This window comes from Oryctolagus cuniculus, chromosome 13 (genome assembly GCF_051225735.1).
Source record: "Oryctolagus cuniculus isolate XC-2025 breed Fujian yellow rabbit chromosome 13, ASM5122573v1, whole genome shotgun sequence".
In the NCBI taxonomy this organism is placed as follows: domain Eukaryota; kingdom Metazoa; phylum Chordata; class Mammalia; order Lagomorpha; family Leporidae; genus Oryctolagus; species Oryctolagus cuniculus.
This window is the reverse complement of record NC_142879.1, coordinates 44,016,750-44,033,373: the sequence shown is the minus strand read 5'-3', so window position 1 is coordinate 44,033,373 and position 16,624 is coordinate 44,016,750. Positions and strand designations below refer to the sequence as shown.

The window sequence follows — 16,624 nt, the reverse complement described above, 5'->3', positions numbered from 1 at the left end:
TCAGATTTCAAGCTCCATTTGGACAGAAGAGGGGTAGCTTTGGTGTCCTAAGGGCTTGCACACAGGTGCTAACTATCTTGTGGAATGAATACACAAAAAATAGAAAGTTAACATAGTCTCATGGGGGATGTGGCACATATATTCAACTGTCACAAAGGTGGCAAGAAGTAAATAAGAGAAATGTAGATGGAGAAGACTGTACTACAACTGAATCCAGTTTGGGAAAATGCACAGTTTTAAATGGCACGGGGAAAGATGTGGAGGGGAGAGTGTGAGACATCTTGGTCATCCATAAGAAACACAAGACTTTTTTTTGTCCAGACAGTAAAATGCATGAAAAAGAACAATAGTAGGTGAAACAATGACAACCTTCGAAAGTGAAGTCAGGCTGTTTTATTAACTGTCTGATGGGCAGTGGGAAGCCACTAAGGGTGTTTTGAATGTGCTAGTCATGTGATCAGAGATCCGTGCAGAAGCAGCATCTGGGAAGCTGAAGGAAGGGATACTGGATGCAAGCAAGTAGGAATGCTTTTGCCCCAAATTCATTTCTAGTGCTAATCTCCCTGGTTTCCCAAGTTTGGATTTTAAAAGCTACACCTGATACTTTCTTTCCAAACCAACACAAGCTCTTTTAATTTAATTTTAATAATGTTATAAGAACGGTGTTTAAAAAAGCAACAATATGCTGTGGAAAGAATATTAATGAGACTCGAAAACCAGTAGAGCCTGCAGGTTTAAAAAAAAAAAAAAGACTCAGGGTTTTGAGTTCTAGAGCAGCTCTTGACTTGCCCTGTTAGGTAGGAAGTTAGATATGAGCTTATGTGTGTGTAACAGGCCTAAAGAGAAGACGTCTATGTCCAGCATATGCTGCATCTCAAAATCATCCTGATAATGCTTCAGGGGCAGCCCGGTATTCGAATCCTGCCCTGCCCCCTTCCACCTGATAACCTGCCAGGTGGGGGTCCCCACTCCTTCTGCCTTACAAATCTTCCACAATCTCCCACATGCAGCCCAGTATCTACATTTCAAATACCCTGCTCCAGGGGGTCCTGCTCACCCTTCCTCTAAACCTAGGATGGCACCAGCTAGCCTCCCTCCTGTCTGATACCTTCAAGGGAAAACTCAGATAGGAGCTTCTTAATATTTACATCCATAAAATCCTTTGTTTCGGGAGGAGATGTGTGAAGACAAAGACCCATCTCCTTAAAAACCCCCAGCCTCAACCGGACTGCGCACTCAGCCCTCTGCCTTTCTGCTGAACCACCCGCCTGACCTGGTCAGGTGTAATCTCTCTACTCAACCATGTAACCTTGCTCCTTCCCCACCCTCAGTCCGAGCGACTGGGCACTCTCTCAGGCTCTGTCTGGAGAGGTGCCCATCCGTCCTTAAGGATGTCCCTTCCCTAATAAACCTTGCTACTTTTACTTTCCACTACTCTGTCTCATGCCTGAATCCTTTCTTGCGCGAAGACAAGAACCCTGCCATTCTCCGGTAATAGCCCCAGATACCTCACTTGTTTTTTTAAGATTACTTATTTATTTGAAAGGCAGAGTTACAGACAGTGAGAGGGAGAGACAGAGAGAAAGGCTCTTCCTTCTGTTGGTTCACTCCCCAGTTGGCTGCAATGGCCAGAGCTATGCCGATCTGAAGCCAGGAGCCAGGTGCCTCTTCCCGGTCTCCCATGTGGGGGCAGGGGCCCAAAGACTTGGGCCATCTTCTACCACTTTCCCAAGCCACAGCAGAGAACTGGATTGGAAGAAGAGCAGCTGGGACTAGAACCAGCACCCATATGGGATGCCGGCACCACAGGTGGAGGATTAACCTACTGCACCACTGCTGGCCCCATCAGATACCTCATTTTAACATCTTGAACTCCACAATGCCAACGGGAGACCCCTGATTTCCAGTTAGACGTAGATAGTGAACATTTGACCAGCATGGTTCCACCACCTTGTGTCCAACAATCACATTTGCTCATTGACTGTGGCATCGTTTACTCAGGATTTTTCTTAGTACAATCTGACTGTCATAGCCAACAGAACAAAGCTAGCTCATGAAAGGCAGCAGAGGTACTGACTCCCGTTTCATTTTCAGAGTATAAATTTGTCATATCATCTGTGTTATCTGCTTAGGTACTGACTATATCATGGTGGTTACAATCACTTGTGCTGTCTACTATTAAATTACACTATACAGAAATGAAGTAATTCTGATTTTTACCTACAGCATGGTTCTCTTTTTCATGGCTTTACCTGTCAGGTAGGTTTGCTCATGTATCTCAGTGATGCTCAAGAGCTCAGCATTCTGTTGTTGGCAGCTCTTCCTTGCCTGGTGCCACGTTAAAGCAGATTTGGAGTTTATCTGGTAGGAAATGCTGGTCAATGGATCTTTATTCCACAGGCTTTCACTTCCCTCAACTGTGAAACAAGTCAATAGAATTTGTTGCATTAGGCATAGAAAACATGATTGGTGAGCAACATTTTATAAACCATCTTGGAGGCATTATAGGTTGAAGCATTCTCTTCCATCTTCTTTGTTTCTCCTTTTGCTTATTTTCAAATGCCAATGAGATTTTCTTTGCTCCTGAAATGAAGAGTGACGGTTCAGAGAGTGAACCATAGAGAATCCCTCCCATGTGCCTAAAGCAAGTGAGCAAGGCATCATCTCCCTGTTTTTCTGTTGGGATATTTGGAAGGAGATGAGTTGGGAAGTGAGACAAACAAAAAAGAACAAAGAATAGAGCCCAATTCCCTGAATCTCCATAAAGGAAAGGGAGAAGAGATAAGAAACACAAGAGTACTACAAAAAGGTCCTGGAACCACACCTGAAGTGCTGCCACTCACTAGTGGCTTGACCTTGGTTCAATTATTAACTGTTGGAGTCTCGTTTCCTCCTCGCTTGTATTCAGTATAAGGAAAGCTTTTAGCAACAGTACTGGTTGATTGTTAGTTTTCCTTCCCTCAGAGTAAAGAGATAATTATCTGAGATAATTTTTTTCCTTTGCAACAGTATGATTTCCAACATACTCTATAAAGTCAGATCTACTCTATGAAAGTTCAGTAACAAATATACAGATAAATATTACATTCAGCCTCTTACATATAAGATGTTTGGGAAGCTAGTGAACAAATAAAAATGTTTGCATGTTTCGTGTTGTGAAAATATCCTTTTTTCTCTTTTGAATAACAATTTCTACTTACAAGCCATGTGAAGGAATACTCTTGATTTATTTATAAGAGAAAAAGAGATTATATAACTTCTCAAATTTTCTGAGAAGTACTCAACTTGGTATGAAATTGGGCAGTTCCCATAAACCTACAGCCTGCATTGTGGTGAATTTTACCCATGTACCTAACTGTGGCTTGTGTCTGATGGGAAACCACCGTGACCTCTTAGGCATACACATCCCACAACCTTAGGATATGAAACCTGTGGTCCCCTGGCACATGGAAGAGAAAGAAAGTTACTCAAAATGTGACACCAGCATAGAAAGATATTTTAACTATAACACCCTTATATGTTTATATAAAAATAAAGCTGAACACATAATGCTAAATTATAATTACCCAAGGCCTTTCAAGTTTAATGGCCATGTAAGTGAGATCAACCAAATGAGAATTACTTTGGGTTTATTAGATGATGGAGGCATTTTAAACAAAAATTTTTAGATATTTGGCGGCTTTGTTTATAATACAGTAAACAAAAAAAGTGAATACTAAAATCAAGGAGTATTTCCTGCCCAGGCACAGAGGAAAGGAAAGGAAAATGACCAAAGCAGGAAATATAATTGGCTCTTCTCTTCATTTAAAGAAAAGAATATTTTGCATTTCAAACCCAGGAATTAACACTTATTTCTCAGTGAATGTATAGGTTTGCTGACTATACATCATCTCCTCCAAAGAGTTCACATTCCCACAATCAACCAGCACAACCAATGTTGAAAGCTAAAGTTGCAAGCTCTGGAGAACTGAGACAACAGGGTCTTTTCCTTTTCCTGTTCTCATGTTACTTGAAAATGAATGTCTAAATAGAAGGAAAACATTGCAATAAACAATGTAAAGGACAATGAACAGCTTACATTAAGTGTCACTAGGTCAATAACTGGTTCCTCACTTTCCTGTATTGAACCTGCTATTTTAAAGTTAATATAAAATAAAATACTCTTTTGGAAGGACTAGAAAATACAATAGATTGGAAAATTTCAAATCCCTTTAAGGAAAGCATGAAATTAATCAAATGTGCTTTAAAATTTTAATGCATACTGAAATAAAGCAACGTTTTACTTTTCATAATAGGAAAAAATACAAAATTTAGCTGTGATGATATAAATTAACAGAACAGGACTAAGAAACTATTCCATTGATCATAGGGTATTTTTCTAACACATATCCAAGGCTGTGAGCATTTTGTGTGTATGACTGGGTGACTCCATTTGCTCTCACATTTCATTCATTAAATCACATATGTATCCAAATACTCATTTGTCAGCCTCAGTGAAGTAGAGGTTGCTATAGTCAAACCCATGAAATACATACTCCTATACATTCCAGAATAGCAGGTTTAGAAAACATGATTCCTTCTAAATGAAGTAGAAAGACACTCCTGGATCACTGCAAAGCGAATGTTTTATCTTCAGAAAAAATCTCAATTCTTGCAGACAAAGACTTCTCATACAAAAATGAGACATCTATAAAACTCTAATGAAAATCAGATCTCTAAAGGTTGATATAACAGAGGCAAATACATAGACCCCATCCAAGACCAGACAAGCAGTGTCCCTATGAATGTGGAACCTGTGAGTTTTGGGGGCCTTCTCCCAGCACAAAGGGGCCACATGCAGAAGATGTGTACAGTCATGTGCAGGGCTGAGAAATCAAATAATTTCTCTTCAGTGGGATGCTTAGGGATTATAAATCAAAAAAGACAAACAACTACATGCCTAGAAGCTGGCTTTAATTTGACAGATGAAGATAATATTTGGAATTTGTGTTACTTTATAATAAGGCTTAGATGCAGATTTGTGGTCACGAAAATTTCATTGTGAGTAATGCTCTCATAGTGCAGGCAGTCTCACACCATCCAGACTTCCTCAGATGCTTCCCCTCTTCCTGCCCTTTCGCAGGGGAGCAGGACAGAGAGCTCCGGGTGGTGCCAGGGAACAGAAGCTGCGCTGAAACAGTCTGAATGAGCAGGAGGGAGCAAGGGGTAAGAAGTCTGGGATGAGGTGGGGAGCCAGAAACAGAAAGAGCATGTGTAGGGATGAGGAAGGTGAATCAAAGACCTCTTCCTTGTCCCTCTTCCTGGGCTCCAGCTCCGTCTCCCACCTAAAACCCGCTGACTCTTTACAGAGCCTTTTTAAAAAGATTTATTTTTATTTATTTGAAAGGCAGAGTTAGAGAGAGGGAGAGACGGAGAGAAAGATATTCTACTCACTGGTTTACTCCCCAAATGGCTGCAACAGCCAGGGCTGGGCCAGGCCAAGCCAATAGCCTGGAAGTCCATCTGGGACTCCACCTCCACTGAGCAGGCATTTGGGGAATGAACCATTGGATGAGATCTCTCCCCACCCCCGTCTCTTTCTCTCTGTCTCTCTCTCTCTCCCCCTTTCTGTGTGTGTGTGTGTGTGTGTGTGTGTGTGTCTACCTCTCAAATGAATTAATAAACTTTTAAGTGTCCAGTACTCAGAGTCAGAGGATCTATATGCTGGTCTTCAGTCACTAAGGATTATTTTCTTCACCCTAAAATTGGGACCATGATAACAGTAAGGGGCTGTGGTGGGATATAATAAAAATAATACAGGTGAAATCACTCTGGGAAAAAAATGCTGTAGATCCATGCAAGGTCTTATTGTGCAGTCATCCTGAGCCTGCCAAACGTTCCTCAATGAAAGCAGTCACTTACATTTCACTGGACAGAATCCAAAGAGCTTATCAGCATCGTAGTCTGTGGTTGTTCCACACCAGAGCCATCCATCTGAGCGCCCTGCACTTGTGCAATCCGCGTACCACTTGTTTTGAAACTTGAATGGAAATGCACAGGTTGCTCCATTTGCGTTGCCCAGTAGGGTATACATGGCTAGAGAAACATAAGGATTTGCAATTCGAATGTGAGTGACACTTCTGAACATTGTCTTTCCAACAGGAAACACACTGAAGGAATCTCTTACTCCTCTGATCACGCCTGCTGTTCCCACCCAGGAGATTCCTTTTCTTTCTCCCACTTTTTCCTCCTCCTCCTGCCTTTTGCTGAGTATTTTCAGCAGTTGGCACTTAGGAATAGCTCTAGTTATTTCTGCTCTTTGGGGATGGACTTCTCTTCATCCTCTTTGGCAATAGCAGTCAGCATTTCATCTAAAACAGAGACAGGCCATCCTCCTTCTTGGTTAGAATCACAGAATTATTGAACCTTTACATGAAAATAACCATAAAGCTGCATAGCCCAAATACAAAATCAATACTTAAATCCTCTCCAACCATTTCCCATCAGTTCTGTCCCCTCCTTAGTCTCTCAACAATGACTACATAGGACACATAGGGATTTTGGCATAGTTCTCTGATCCACATCATTCAAAGAAACCATTCAAAACCATTAGATGCCATCAACAATCAATTTCTGTCCTTTTAAAAGCTGAATTCAAACACATCAGGTGGGAAGGTGTGGATTCAACTAGAAAGGAACATTGAAATAAATATAGAATCATTCTTGATTATAATTTGACTTCATCCAAAAGGATTACAGATTTTCAGACGCATCTCCATTGACAACAAGGTTAACCTGCATAGTTAAATGCTTCTGTATGCTCAACCCTGCCTTTGTAGGGTTGGAAGATTATAACCTTTTACACTGAAGTATTTGTCCTTTTGCCATAAGTGGTCATGTTCTTATCCATATAAGGAAGGACTTTTCTTAATTATATTTCATACATTCTATGAATTAAAAGTTCTTAAAAGGGGCCAGTGCTGTGGCACAGAGGGTTAAAGCCCAGGCCTGAAGCACCGGCATCCCATATGGGTGCTGATTCGAGACCCAGCTAATCCTCTTCCAATCCAGCTCTCTGCTATGGCCTGGGAAAGAGTGGAAGATGGCCCAAGTCCTTGGGTCCCTGCACCCGCGTGGGAGACCTGGAAGAAGCTCCTGGCTCCTGGCTTCAGATGGGCTCAGCTCTGGCCACTGTGGCCATTGGGGAGTGAACCAGCGGATGGAATACCTCTCTCTGTCTCTACCTTTCTCTGTAACTCTGTCTTTCAAATAAATAAAATAAATATTTTTTTAAAAAAGTTCTTAAAAGACATTTATTATTGAGATAAATAGTTTGCAAATCACACAGCACGCATTAAGAGCATAATAAATGCAAATTTCTCATTCTCTGTCCTTTCCCTCTACTCATTTACTTATCCATCCCCCTTGCAGACCAGGTTCACTTTTAACTACCACCTTTTTGTCAGTTGGCTAGTTATTAATAACCTTAAAGTGTTCCTACAGCTCTAGCTGTAAATTACAGGACTAGGCTTCCAAATCGCACATTGTACAAGGAATGTGCTGGAAGCAGAAATAACTATCACTCTTATTAGCTTGGACACTTCTTCCTTCCTGTGAAGAAAACCCATTAAGGCCACCTCAGGGCTAGTTGCACTATTCATTAAGTTGGCCAGAAATTTTCTGGGCTAGATTGATAGATGCCAATCAGAAATGGACATTTTTGACTAACTGTATTTACCTGGTAATTTCTGAGCCATTCTATTACCAGGCACTGACGAGGCCAGTAAAACCAAGTTCCACCCCAGCCACTTCTTAGGATAACCATGTAGCTGTGGTCAATTTATTCTTCCTCTTATGGTCCAAACTTCCAGACAATATTTAAATCCATCCAAGTTTACAATTTTGATTCTATTATTCTAAAATAATCCTTAGCCTCAGCCATCTCCTGTCCCCCATAAATGGTCTTCAGTTCTAATGCATTATCAAGTCCATGGAATTTAAGATCACTCTGAGTGACTAGACCCTCTTGAAGGATATTAAGTGTGAAGACATCACTGGAGAGTATGTAAAATGTGGTTAATGTACCATCTGCACCAGAATCTCTCAGGTTTTCATAAACAGACCTCAAGAGATTCCTGGATCCCTCTCTTCATATGCTAATTCAATATCTGGGTGGGAAGGGGAGTTGGGATCTGCATTTTTAACAAGGTTTCCAAATGATCCTTGAACATAATGAAGTTTGAGGACCACTATCCTAAATCCTGTGCATATTGTCTCAAAGCAAATAGGAAGAAACAAAGTGAGAGGGAGAGAGCTACAGCATGGTATTCTAAAATAAAGCAAGTCCAAAGTCATAGCATCAATCTTTCTCAGGTTGAATTCCTCAATTAGCACAATTGTAGAATTTTATTCAAGTTGGATTCACTCTTGTCCTCCCTATCATTTTCTATTGAGTTTCTCCTGGAAGATTGTGTTACTGAAGCTACCTCTCATATCACTTCCAACCCGACATTATGTTCAATAAATGCCTTCAGATTACTCACTTCTTAGCTCTCCTCTCACTTTCCTTCAATCCCTACTTTTCTTGACCCCTTTTACTGATGGAAAGTGGAAAACTGGCAAATTACCTTTTAACATGAATTCGTATGCTCTCTCTAGCTATGATAAACTAGATCCAGCCAATAGTAGCAGCCCTAGTAACAGCAATTTTGGAAACAGGCAATCTTATATCCCCAAAGGCAGGCTCTTCCTCTGACCTTGAGGTTGTTTTAGATAACACTTCACAGTAACCAAGTATCCAAAATCTGAAATGGGTTATAACATCAGATGATGCAAGAGACCAGCCTTTATAAAAGTCTTCAAGTTCTTTTTATTACTTCTTTCTCAGAGAGCCCCCAGAGAATGAAATTTGTACAAGACTAAATAATCTGGTTTTATTTCATCTTCAAGAACTCAAGGACCAACAACAAATAAAATAATGACCTATCCTACTGTTACTACCACTGTGTAAGATAGCTAACTAAATCTGCTGACTGTTAACTTATAGGTTGACTCCTCAGACTTCCTAATCATTTGGTTACTATACCCTCTAAATACTCATAGGGAGACAAAAAAAAAATCAGAAATATTTAGAAACCCAAATTGTCAAGGAATGTGCCAAAATTTCATTTTAGTCAATCTGAATATGCTAAGAATGTTGTTCCCAGAACCATTCCTCCAGGGATAACTTAATCCAAAGGTAAAGAAAAGTCTGATCAAATTTGTTTATCACTACAATGTTATAATAATAAATAGGAGGCTTTGGGCCAAAGACCGACAGTGAAATTACTTTCTAAAAATTGCAACTCATACTTCTAAAAAAGCTTAGAGAAATTTAAAAGGAATGTCTGCCCATTAATTACAAATCACTAAAGTAACATTCAGGACCTTTCAACCACATGTATTCACCACCACGTTGTCTCAGAACATAGAATAGAATAATTCAAAAACAAAAGTAAGTGATCAGTTAGTATTTCTAGTACAAACCAAACACAAACAGGCTTATTTTACTGAGTTAGTTTACAACCAAGAAAATGAGAACAATATGACGCAGGGGTAACAAATTCCCAGCTTACCTTCATAACCCCTGGAGCATAGATCATCTGTGGTTCCATATATCTTCCACCTGCTCCACAAACCAGATCCCTTGTACAGCATAATATTCTTTTCTTGTCTGTTGCCATAGTTAAAAAATAAATCTTCACCCTTGATTCCAAAAAGTGTGTCATTTTTGCATTCCCATTTTTGAAATTCACTTTTTGAGTCACAATTATATAGAGTGACAGAAACCCAGTCGGTTTTGGAAGGCACCCCCAAGCATAATTTAAATGCAACACTCATGACATGGAACTCAGACACCCATCGGAATCTCTGTGATTCAGCATCCGGATTGCAAACTGCAGTTTGGACGGCACTGGAACTGATGGCTTCCACACAGCGCTTGTGATCTTCATTATAAATTAAAAATTGCCTCGTGTCTGTTAGAAAAAAAAAAAGAAAGAAAGAAAGACACATTTTAGGTCAAAAGTTCCCAACCTTTCTGTTTCCCCAAAGATGTGTAATTACAGGAAAAGAGATGAAGGTGACTCTGTCTGGGCCCACTCAGCTCCCTTCTAGAGATCCCTAAAGTTGGAGAGAGGGGCTGGCCTGAGACCCTGACACAGGTAGCACCTGGGCAGTCAGCAATCATCCTTCAAGCTATATATATATATATATTTTTTTTTTTTTTTGACAGGCAGAGTGGACAGTGAGAGAGAGAGACGGAGAGAAAGGTCTTCCTTTTTTTGCCGTTGGTTCACCCTCCAATGGCCTCCGCGTCCAGCGCGCTGCGGCTGGTGCACCGCACTGATCCGATGGCAGGAGCCAGGTACTTATCCTGGTCTCCCATGGGGTGCAGGGCCCAAGCACTTGGGCCATCCTCCACTGCCCTCCCTGGCCACAGCAGAGAGCTGGCCTGGAAGAGGGGCAACCGGGACAGAATCCGGCGCCCCGACCAGGACTAGAACCCGGTGTGCTGGCGCCGCTAGGTGGAGGATTAGCCTAGTGAGGCGCGGCACCGGCCCCTTCAAGCTATTTTAATCTTTAGGAGGAACCTTAAGAAAAGGGCCACTTAAAAACAATGCTCATGGATCATAGTGGAGTTAATGTAAAAGGCAGATAGACGATAGAAGTGAATATAACATCAATCTGGGCAAAGAAAATTTGGATAATTGAATGCAATAATATAAATGAAATACATGTAAGCATACTTCCAAAAGTTTGTGGAAAGTGGGAATCTTAAGTTCATTTTAGTGCCAAAAAAGATCCATGCATAGTTTTTTCATAATACACATTTCATAATATGGCCCTTCCTAGAATAGGATTTTTAAGTGTGACACACCCTGACCCTCCTTCAGATAGGTAGATGAAATCTAGATATAAGTATCCTAATAATAACACTAGGGGTTTTTGTTTTGTTTTGTTTTCTTTAGAGACAGAGGCATAAAGAGCCCCATCCCCAAATGCCTACAATGACCAGCGCTGGGCTGGGGCTGAATCTAAGAGCCTGGAACTCAATTCCGGTCTCCCATGTGGGTGGCAGGGACCCAACTATGTGGGCCATTATCTGCTGCCTCCCAGGGTGGGCATTAGCAGAAAGCTGGAATCATTATCAGAGCTGAGACTCAAATACTCTGTACTCTGATAGGGGAAGCAGCCTTTATTTATTTATTTATTTATTTTTTGACTGGCAGAGTTAGGCAGTGAGAGAGAGAGACAGAGAGAAAGGAAGCAGCCTTCTTAACTGTTATCTAAACAGTAGGCCAAAAAAAAATTGTTTCTAGTTTAAATAATTTTATCTTCAGTTCTTGTCTTGTGTATTTTTTAAATTAAGTGTTTTTGGGGTATCCCAGGTTAGGCCAACTCAAAGTTTTTGGTTTTACTTTATTTTATTTTTCCCTTTTAACAATATATACCCAGCTTAGATGTAGCATTTAGACAAGTTAGTGTCAGTTGTATTGTGTTAACTTTCATTTCCTTGGCATACTCAGTGTAACCTTTATATAAGCAGAAAGATACAAAGATGCGTTTTAATGTTCAATAATTTGTGACATTCACAACAAAAGATAATTAAATGACAAGTTGTATGTCATTGGGGTTAATATCTTACGAGAAAAACTTAAATAAGAATGTGTTCTATAGTTGTAATTTGGGACTGGTGAGTTAAGCAAATGCGTATGGATGGCTCATACTTAGAGTACCGAGCTGCTAGCTGGCAAATCCAAACTTCCTCTTGCACAAAAGGGGGTGTGGGAGGATCTGGATCTGGTAAGGTTTTCCCCCATATATCAAAACTAAGTTCATATAAAATTTTTTCTATTTTTTTTTTTCAAAAAATACACAAATGAAAGGAATTGGCTATCTTGTAATTTTGCAAGATGAAAATAAAGTAAGCACTTCTTGCAAAGTTTTCTTCAATTCTTTCTACTGGTAGGATTGCAGATATCTGAGGGAGCTCTTTCTTTGTACTCAAATCATCCCAGTGGAACACTCCCAAAGAACAGCGGCACTGGTCAGGTCCTCCACAGTTTACAAAGAACTCTCACGTACCATGTGCCGTTTATGGTTCTCAGTGCCAGGGAGGTGAGCACCACCTCCACTCTGAGATCAGTTCTGAAGTTCATACTGAATCTTTGCCACAGAAGGATATTTTTTCCTAGTGAGCTCCTCCGTCTGCTCTTGCTCCTAAGTGTTTCAGACTTCCCGCATCTATCCTTCCTGGGTTCCTAACTCTACGCTATCTTGAACTTCTGCCTGATTTCCTCAGCTGAGTTAATCATCTGTGTGGTGTCATTTCTGGGAATTAGGACTCAGTAAAGCCTGGATCCAGACTACTTGCTTCTGTTGTCACCTAAACACACAGTGCCTGACTGAATCTCCTCTCACCTAGTTCAACTCCTTCCCATGTTCGACCTGTTCTTGTTACTGAAAGTTGTCCTGGATTCTCAGGACTTCCACATTTTCCTGGGAAAGAGTGGGAGGTAATGAATAGCTCTATAAAAAATCTACTACAACGGTTAATTTTATGTGTCAATTGGTTGCGTTATGGTACCCAGATATTTGGTCTAATACCAGTCTGAGTGTTGTTGTGTAGCTTTATTTTGTGTTGTTTCAAATGGGATTATCATTTCAATCAGCAGTAAAACAGAACACTCTACACGATGTAGATGGGCCTCCTCCAATCAGGTGAATTCTGAAGAAAAATTCTTCCTCTAGACTACCCTGACTCAACTGCAAATCAACTCTTTTCTGAATTTCCAGCCTAGCCCTGAAGATTTTGGGCTTGCCAGCCTTCATAATTGTCCTTAAATAATTCTGTTCCCTCTTCTCAACCCAACTTCCCTACACACATTGATTCTCTTTCTCTGGAGCACCCTAACACAGCCTTCTCCTGTCACCAGCTCCACTGCCCCCATGGTCTTGCTGTCTTTGGAATGCCACCACCAAGGAAAACATTGACAAATCTCTCAATTTCCCAGAAGATGGGCTTGGCTTGTCACTAGACTCCAAATTGCAAACCTACCCAGAGTAATGGGTAGTATCCCCTGAGCTACGTGAGAGAGCAAAGGTTTCTTTCTGTTTTCACAGTCTCCTTAGCGGTTTGCCTGTGATGAGCATCCCATTTGGTTGAATGCTTACACAACTATAAATTTTTTTCTTTCTCTTCTACTTTTGTGAAAAAGGTTTCTGGGTTGGAAGGAGGTTTTCTTTCTAGGCCTCCAACAGCTGAAACCTTTCAAGAGTGGTACCACTATTCCCAGGAAAACAACACATACACACAACTCCAGCCCCTGCATCACAGCTAACCCGAGAGGGCATGACCCAGCCCAGCTACCCTTGTGGTCTCACCCTACTCTCTCTCTCACTCACCGTCTTCCAAACATGCCACCTTTCTGTTCCTCAAACACTCCGACCTCATTTCTACTTGTGTGATTCCCCATTTTTGAATTCTCTCTTCTGAGCATGCTTGTTAAGGTTCCAGCTCAAATGTCAACTCCTTACTGAGCTGACCATCCTAATTTTACTTTTCTATTTTCTATAGATGGTCCATAACCATCTTAAATCATGATTTGTTTACTTATGTGTTATCAGTATCCGTCTATGGGCATGCATACTCCGCGAGAAGAGGAAACTGCTTATTCTGTCTCACTATCGTAGTCTCTCACCGATACAAATTGAATGATTCCAAGAGTATTCATTAAACTGGAAGCAGCTTGATGAATTACCCAAAGTCATCATTGTTTAGTAATAGAATTATGATAATGCATCTATTTAAAATTAGTTTTTCCCCTGAAAGCTGATATCCACCAAAGAGCAATTAGTAAAAAATATTTAAATTGACGGGAAGAGTACATGGAAATGAAAAGCTTCTATTGCAATACACACAGCTCTTCTTATTTCCTTTATTTGTCTTTAGACGTCAGGAAGCAGTGTAAGTTTGATATTGCCTTTGCTGACAATACAAGGAAACGGAGAATGATCACTTTCTGTTGATGCCTTCATGCCTTTCTCTCCTCTCCAAGTTGTCAGCATGTAGCTTTGTCTCTGTGAAATGTATCTGAAAACACTGCACTTCCTCTGACAGCCTGTTGAAGACCTTGACCAAAAGACAGCTTGTGGCATTTTTGTCACTACTAGTCACACCAAATGTGATATATTTATAAACACTGTATTTTTTGTCTCTACTAATTATATTATTGTAATAGAAGTATTTCAAGGCTGAGAAAATGAGGGCAGCTGAAGAGTTATATTCATTTCTTGGTAATTTCACCTATGGGATTAGATGTGTGGGTTTTCTTTTCTTGGGCTTTGCTTTCTTTTTAATATTTACACAGCAGAAATTTTTGTACAGAATTGATTCTCCCTCCACCTTCACTTTATCTTACTGATCTTACATTTCTTTTTTAGCAAATAATTGGTGAACTCTACTATGTGCCAGGCACTATGCTAGTGACAACCCAAAGACAAACCGAAGAGAGAAGTTCCCTAGGCACCGTAGCACTCATGGTGCTACATTAGTTCAAGAGCAAAAATAAAAGGGCAAAATTACATTTGAGAAAAATGCAATAACTTTCTCCTCAGTAGGTCGGGTTGAGAGTAACAGAAGACTAACCATCCAATAACACTGGCATGAATTTTCTTTTAGGCACATTTTAACATTTTAAAATTACTCCCTGGCGCTCAGCCCTCTGCCTCTCTGCTGAGCCACCTGCCCAGTCTGGCAAGGAGTAATCTCTCCTCTCAACATGTAACCTCGCTCCCTCCCACCCCAGTCCGAGCGACTGGGCGTTCTCTCAGGTCCTGTCTGGAGAGGTGCCCATCCGTCCTTACGGATGTCCCTTCCCTAATAAACCTTGCTATTTTACCTCCCACTACTCTCTGTCTCATGCCTGAATTCTTTTCTTGCGCAAAGACAAGAACCCTGCAATTTCTCCGGTAACATTTTTGGCAACCACGAAGGGATTTTGAGAAGACATCGGAGCTGTCACGTTAGCTACCTTGCGGGGAGTCAATGGCTCCCCTTTGTGTCTGGAGTCAACAGCTCTGAGACTGGGTCCCTGCAACCTAAGGGATGTCTCCCTCTCCTCATCTTCCTGAGAAATGGACTCAAGTGTACACTGACTGGAGAGGAAGTAGAGAAGATAATGTATGCAGTGCTGGGTCAGAATCCATAGTGAGGTTCAAACTGATGCTGCAAGCCTTGCTGGATTCGTGGATATGTGTGAGATGGAGCAAACATCAGCATCAAGCAGACAGCTGCTCTCCTGGAGAAGAAAATCTGTTCCACTTACAGGATACTTAAGTCCAGCAGTGGAGGAAGCATAATTGAAAGAGCCCACAACTGAGATCATGGCATAAAGACCCTTGCTTCCATGTGAGAATGACTGAGAAAACTGTCTTGATTGCATAAAAGTCATCATGAAGAGGATAAGGGACCTCTGCATCTCCAAGTGTATTTCTACCTCCCAGCTGTGAACCCAGAATAGGGCATCCATTGATTAAACAATGATTCCATACTTCCATGTGGTGCTTCTCTGCTTACCATTGCCTGCTGAAATCTTTTTGTTCCTATGTATTTTTACCCAGCATGGTTTGTCTTAATTTTCTCACTTCTCCCTGACAATACTCAACAATTTACACTCTGTTCCCTACATTTACACACTTTCTCTTGATGTGCATGATAAACCTGATAAATTGCCCTAATGATTTTTATTATTCTATCATTGTAAAAATGCTAGTATCATGTTCTTTAATAAGTTTGGCATAATACTGAAACTTGGGTGTTTGCCATTGAAGACACTGTATTTGTGCTCACTAGTATTACCTAGATTAGGAGTAGTGCTATCCTCTGATTATACCTTCAATTTGAACTAAATTCTAAAACATGAATAAAATTACTGATAATGAAGATGAAGCTGAAGAGAAGGAAGCCAAGACTGGGCACTCTGATGTTGTGAGTGAGCTGTTTATGGGTGATCTGTTCCTTATATAAAACCTGCTGCTGCAGGTTTGCCAAGTTATGTACCACTCAGTAACCTTCTTCACGTATCTTTAAGAATTCTGTCCCAAATATCGTCCTTTAATTGCACTTTCACAGTTACAGAAAATAAAGTTTTGAACAAAGCTAAAAAAAAAATTACTCCCTAATGTTAAATATATAATTAAACTTCTAAACCTACTAGCAAAGAAAATTAGCTTATTAAAGGTGACTATTTAGGAATATAACTATGTTATGTTACATATTCTTATATATTTTGCCCACTGTAAATGTATATGAAGACAAGAAGCTCAAGGCTGGCATTGTGGTACAGTGAGCTAAGCTGCCATGTGGGCATCCCATATGGGCGCTGGTTCAAGTCCCGGCTGCTCCACTTCCGATCCAGCTCCCTGCAAATGCACCTGGTAAGGCAGCTGAAGATGATCCAAGTGCTTGGGCCCCAACCACCCACACGGGAGACCCAGATGGAATGAACCAACAGATGAAAGTTTCTCTCTCTCTCTCTTTCCCTTTGCCCTTCAAATAAATAAATAAATCTTGAGGAAAAAAAGAAGAAGAAGCTGGAGCAGA

General features: G+C 40.7%; 1 protein-coding gene across 1 annotated transcript in view; it reads right to left on the bottom strand.

Moving 5' to 3' along the window:
- Window positions 1-16,624, bottom strand: part of MRC1 (mannose receptor C-type 1) — a 110,814-nt gene that overhangs the window by 87,254 nt on the left and 6,936 nt on the right. The window contains exons 2-4 of the mRNA XM_002717356.6: window positions 9,594-9,995; window positions 5,902-6,075; window positions 2,253-2,417 (exon numbers count right to left, since the gene is read on the bottom strand). Coding sequence (XP_002717402.1) covers window positions 2,253-2,417; window positions 5,902-6,075; window positions 9,594-9,995 — 741 coding nt within the window. The remainder of the gene's footprint in view (window positions 1-2,252; window positions 2,418-5,901; window positions 6,076-9,593; window positions 9,996-16,624) is intronic.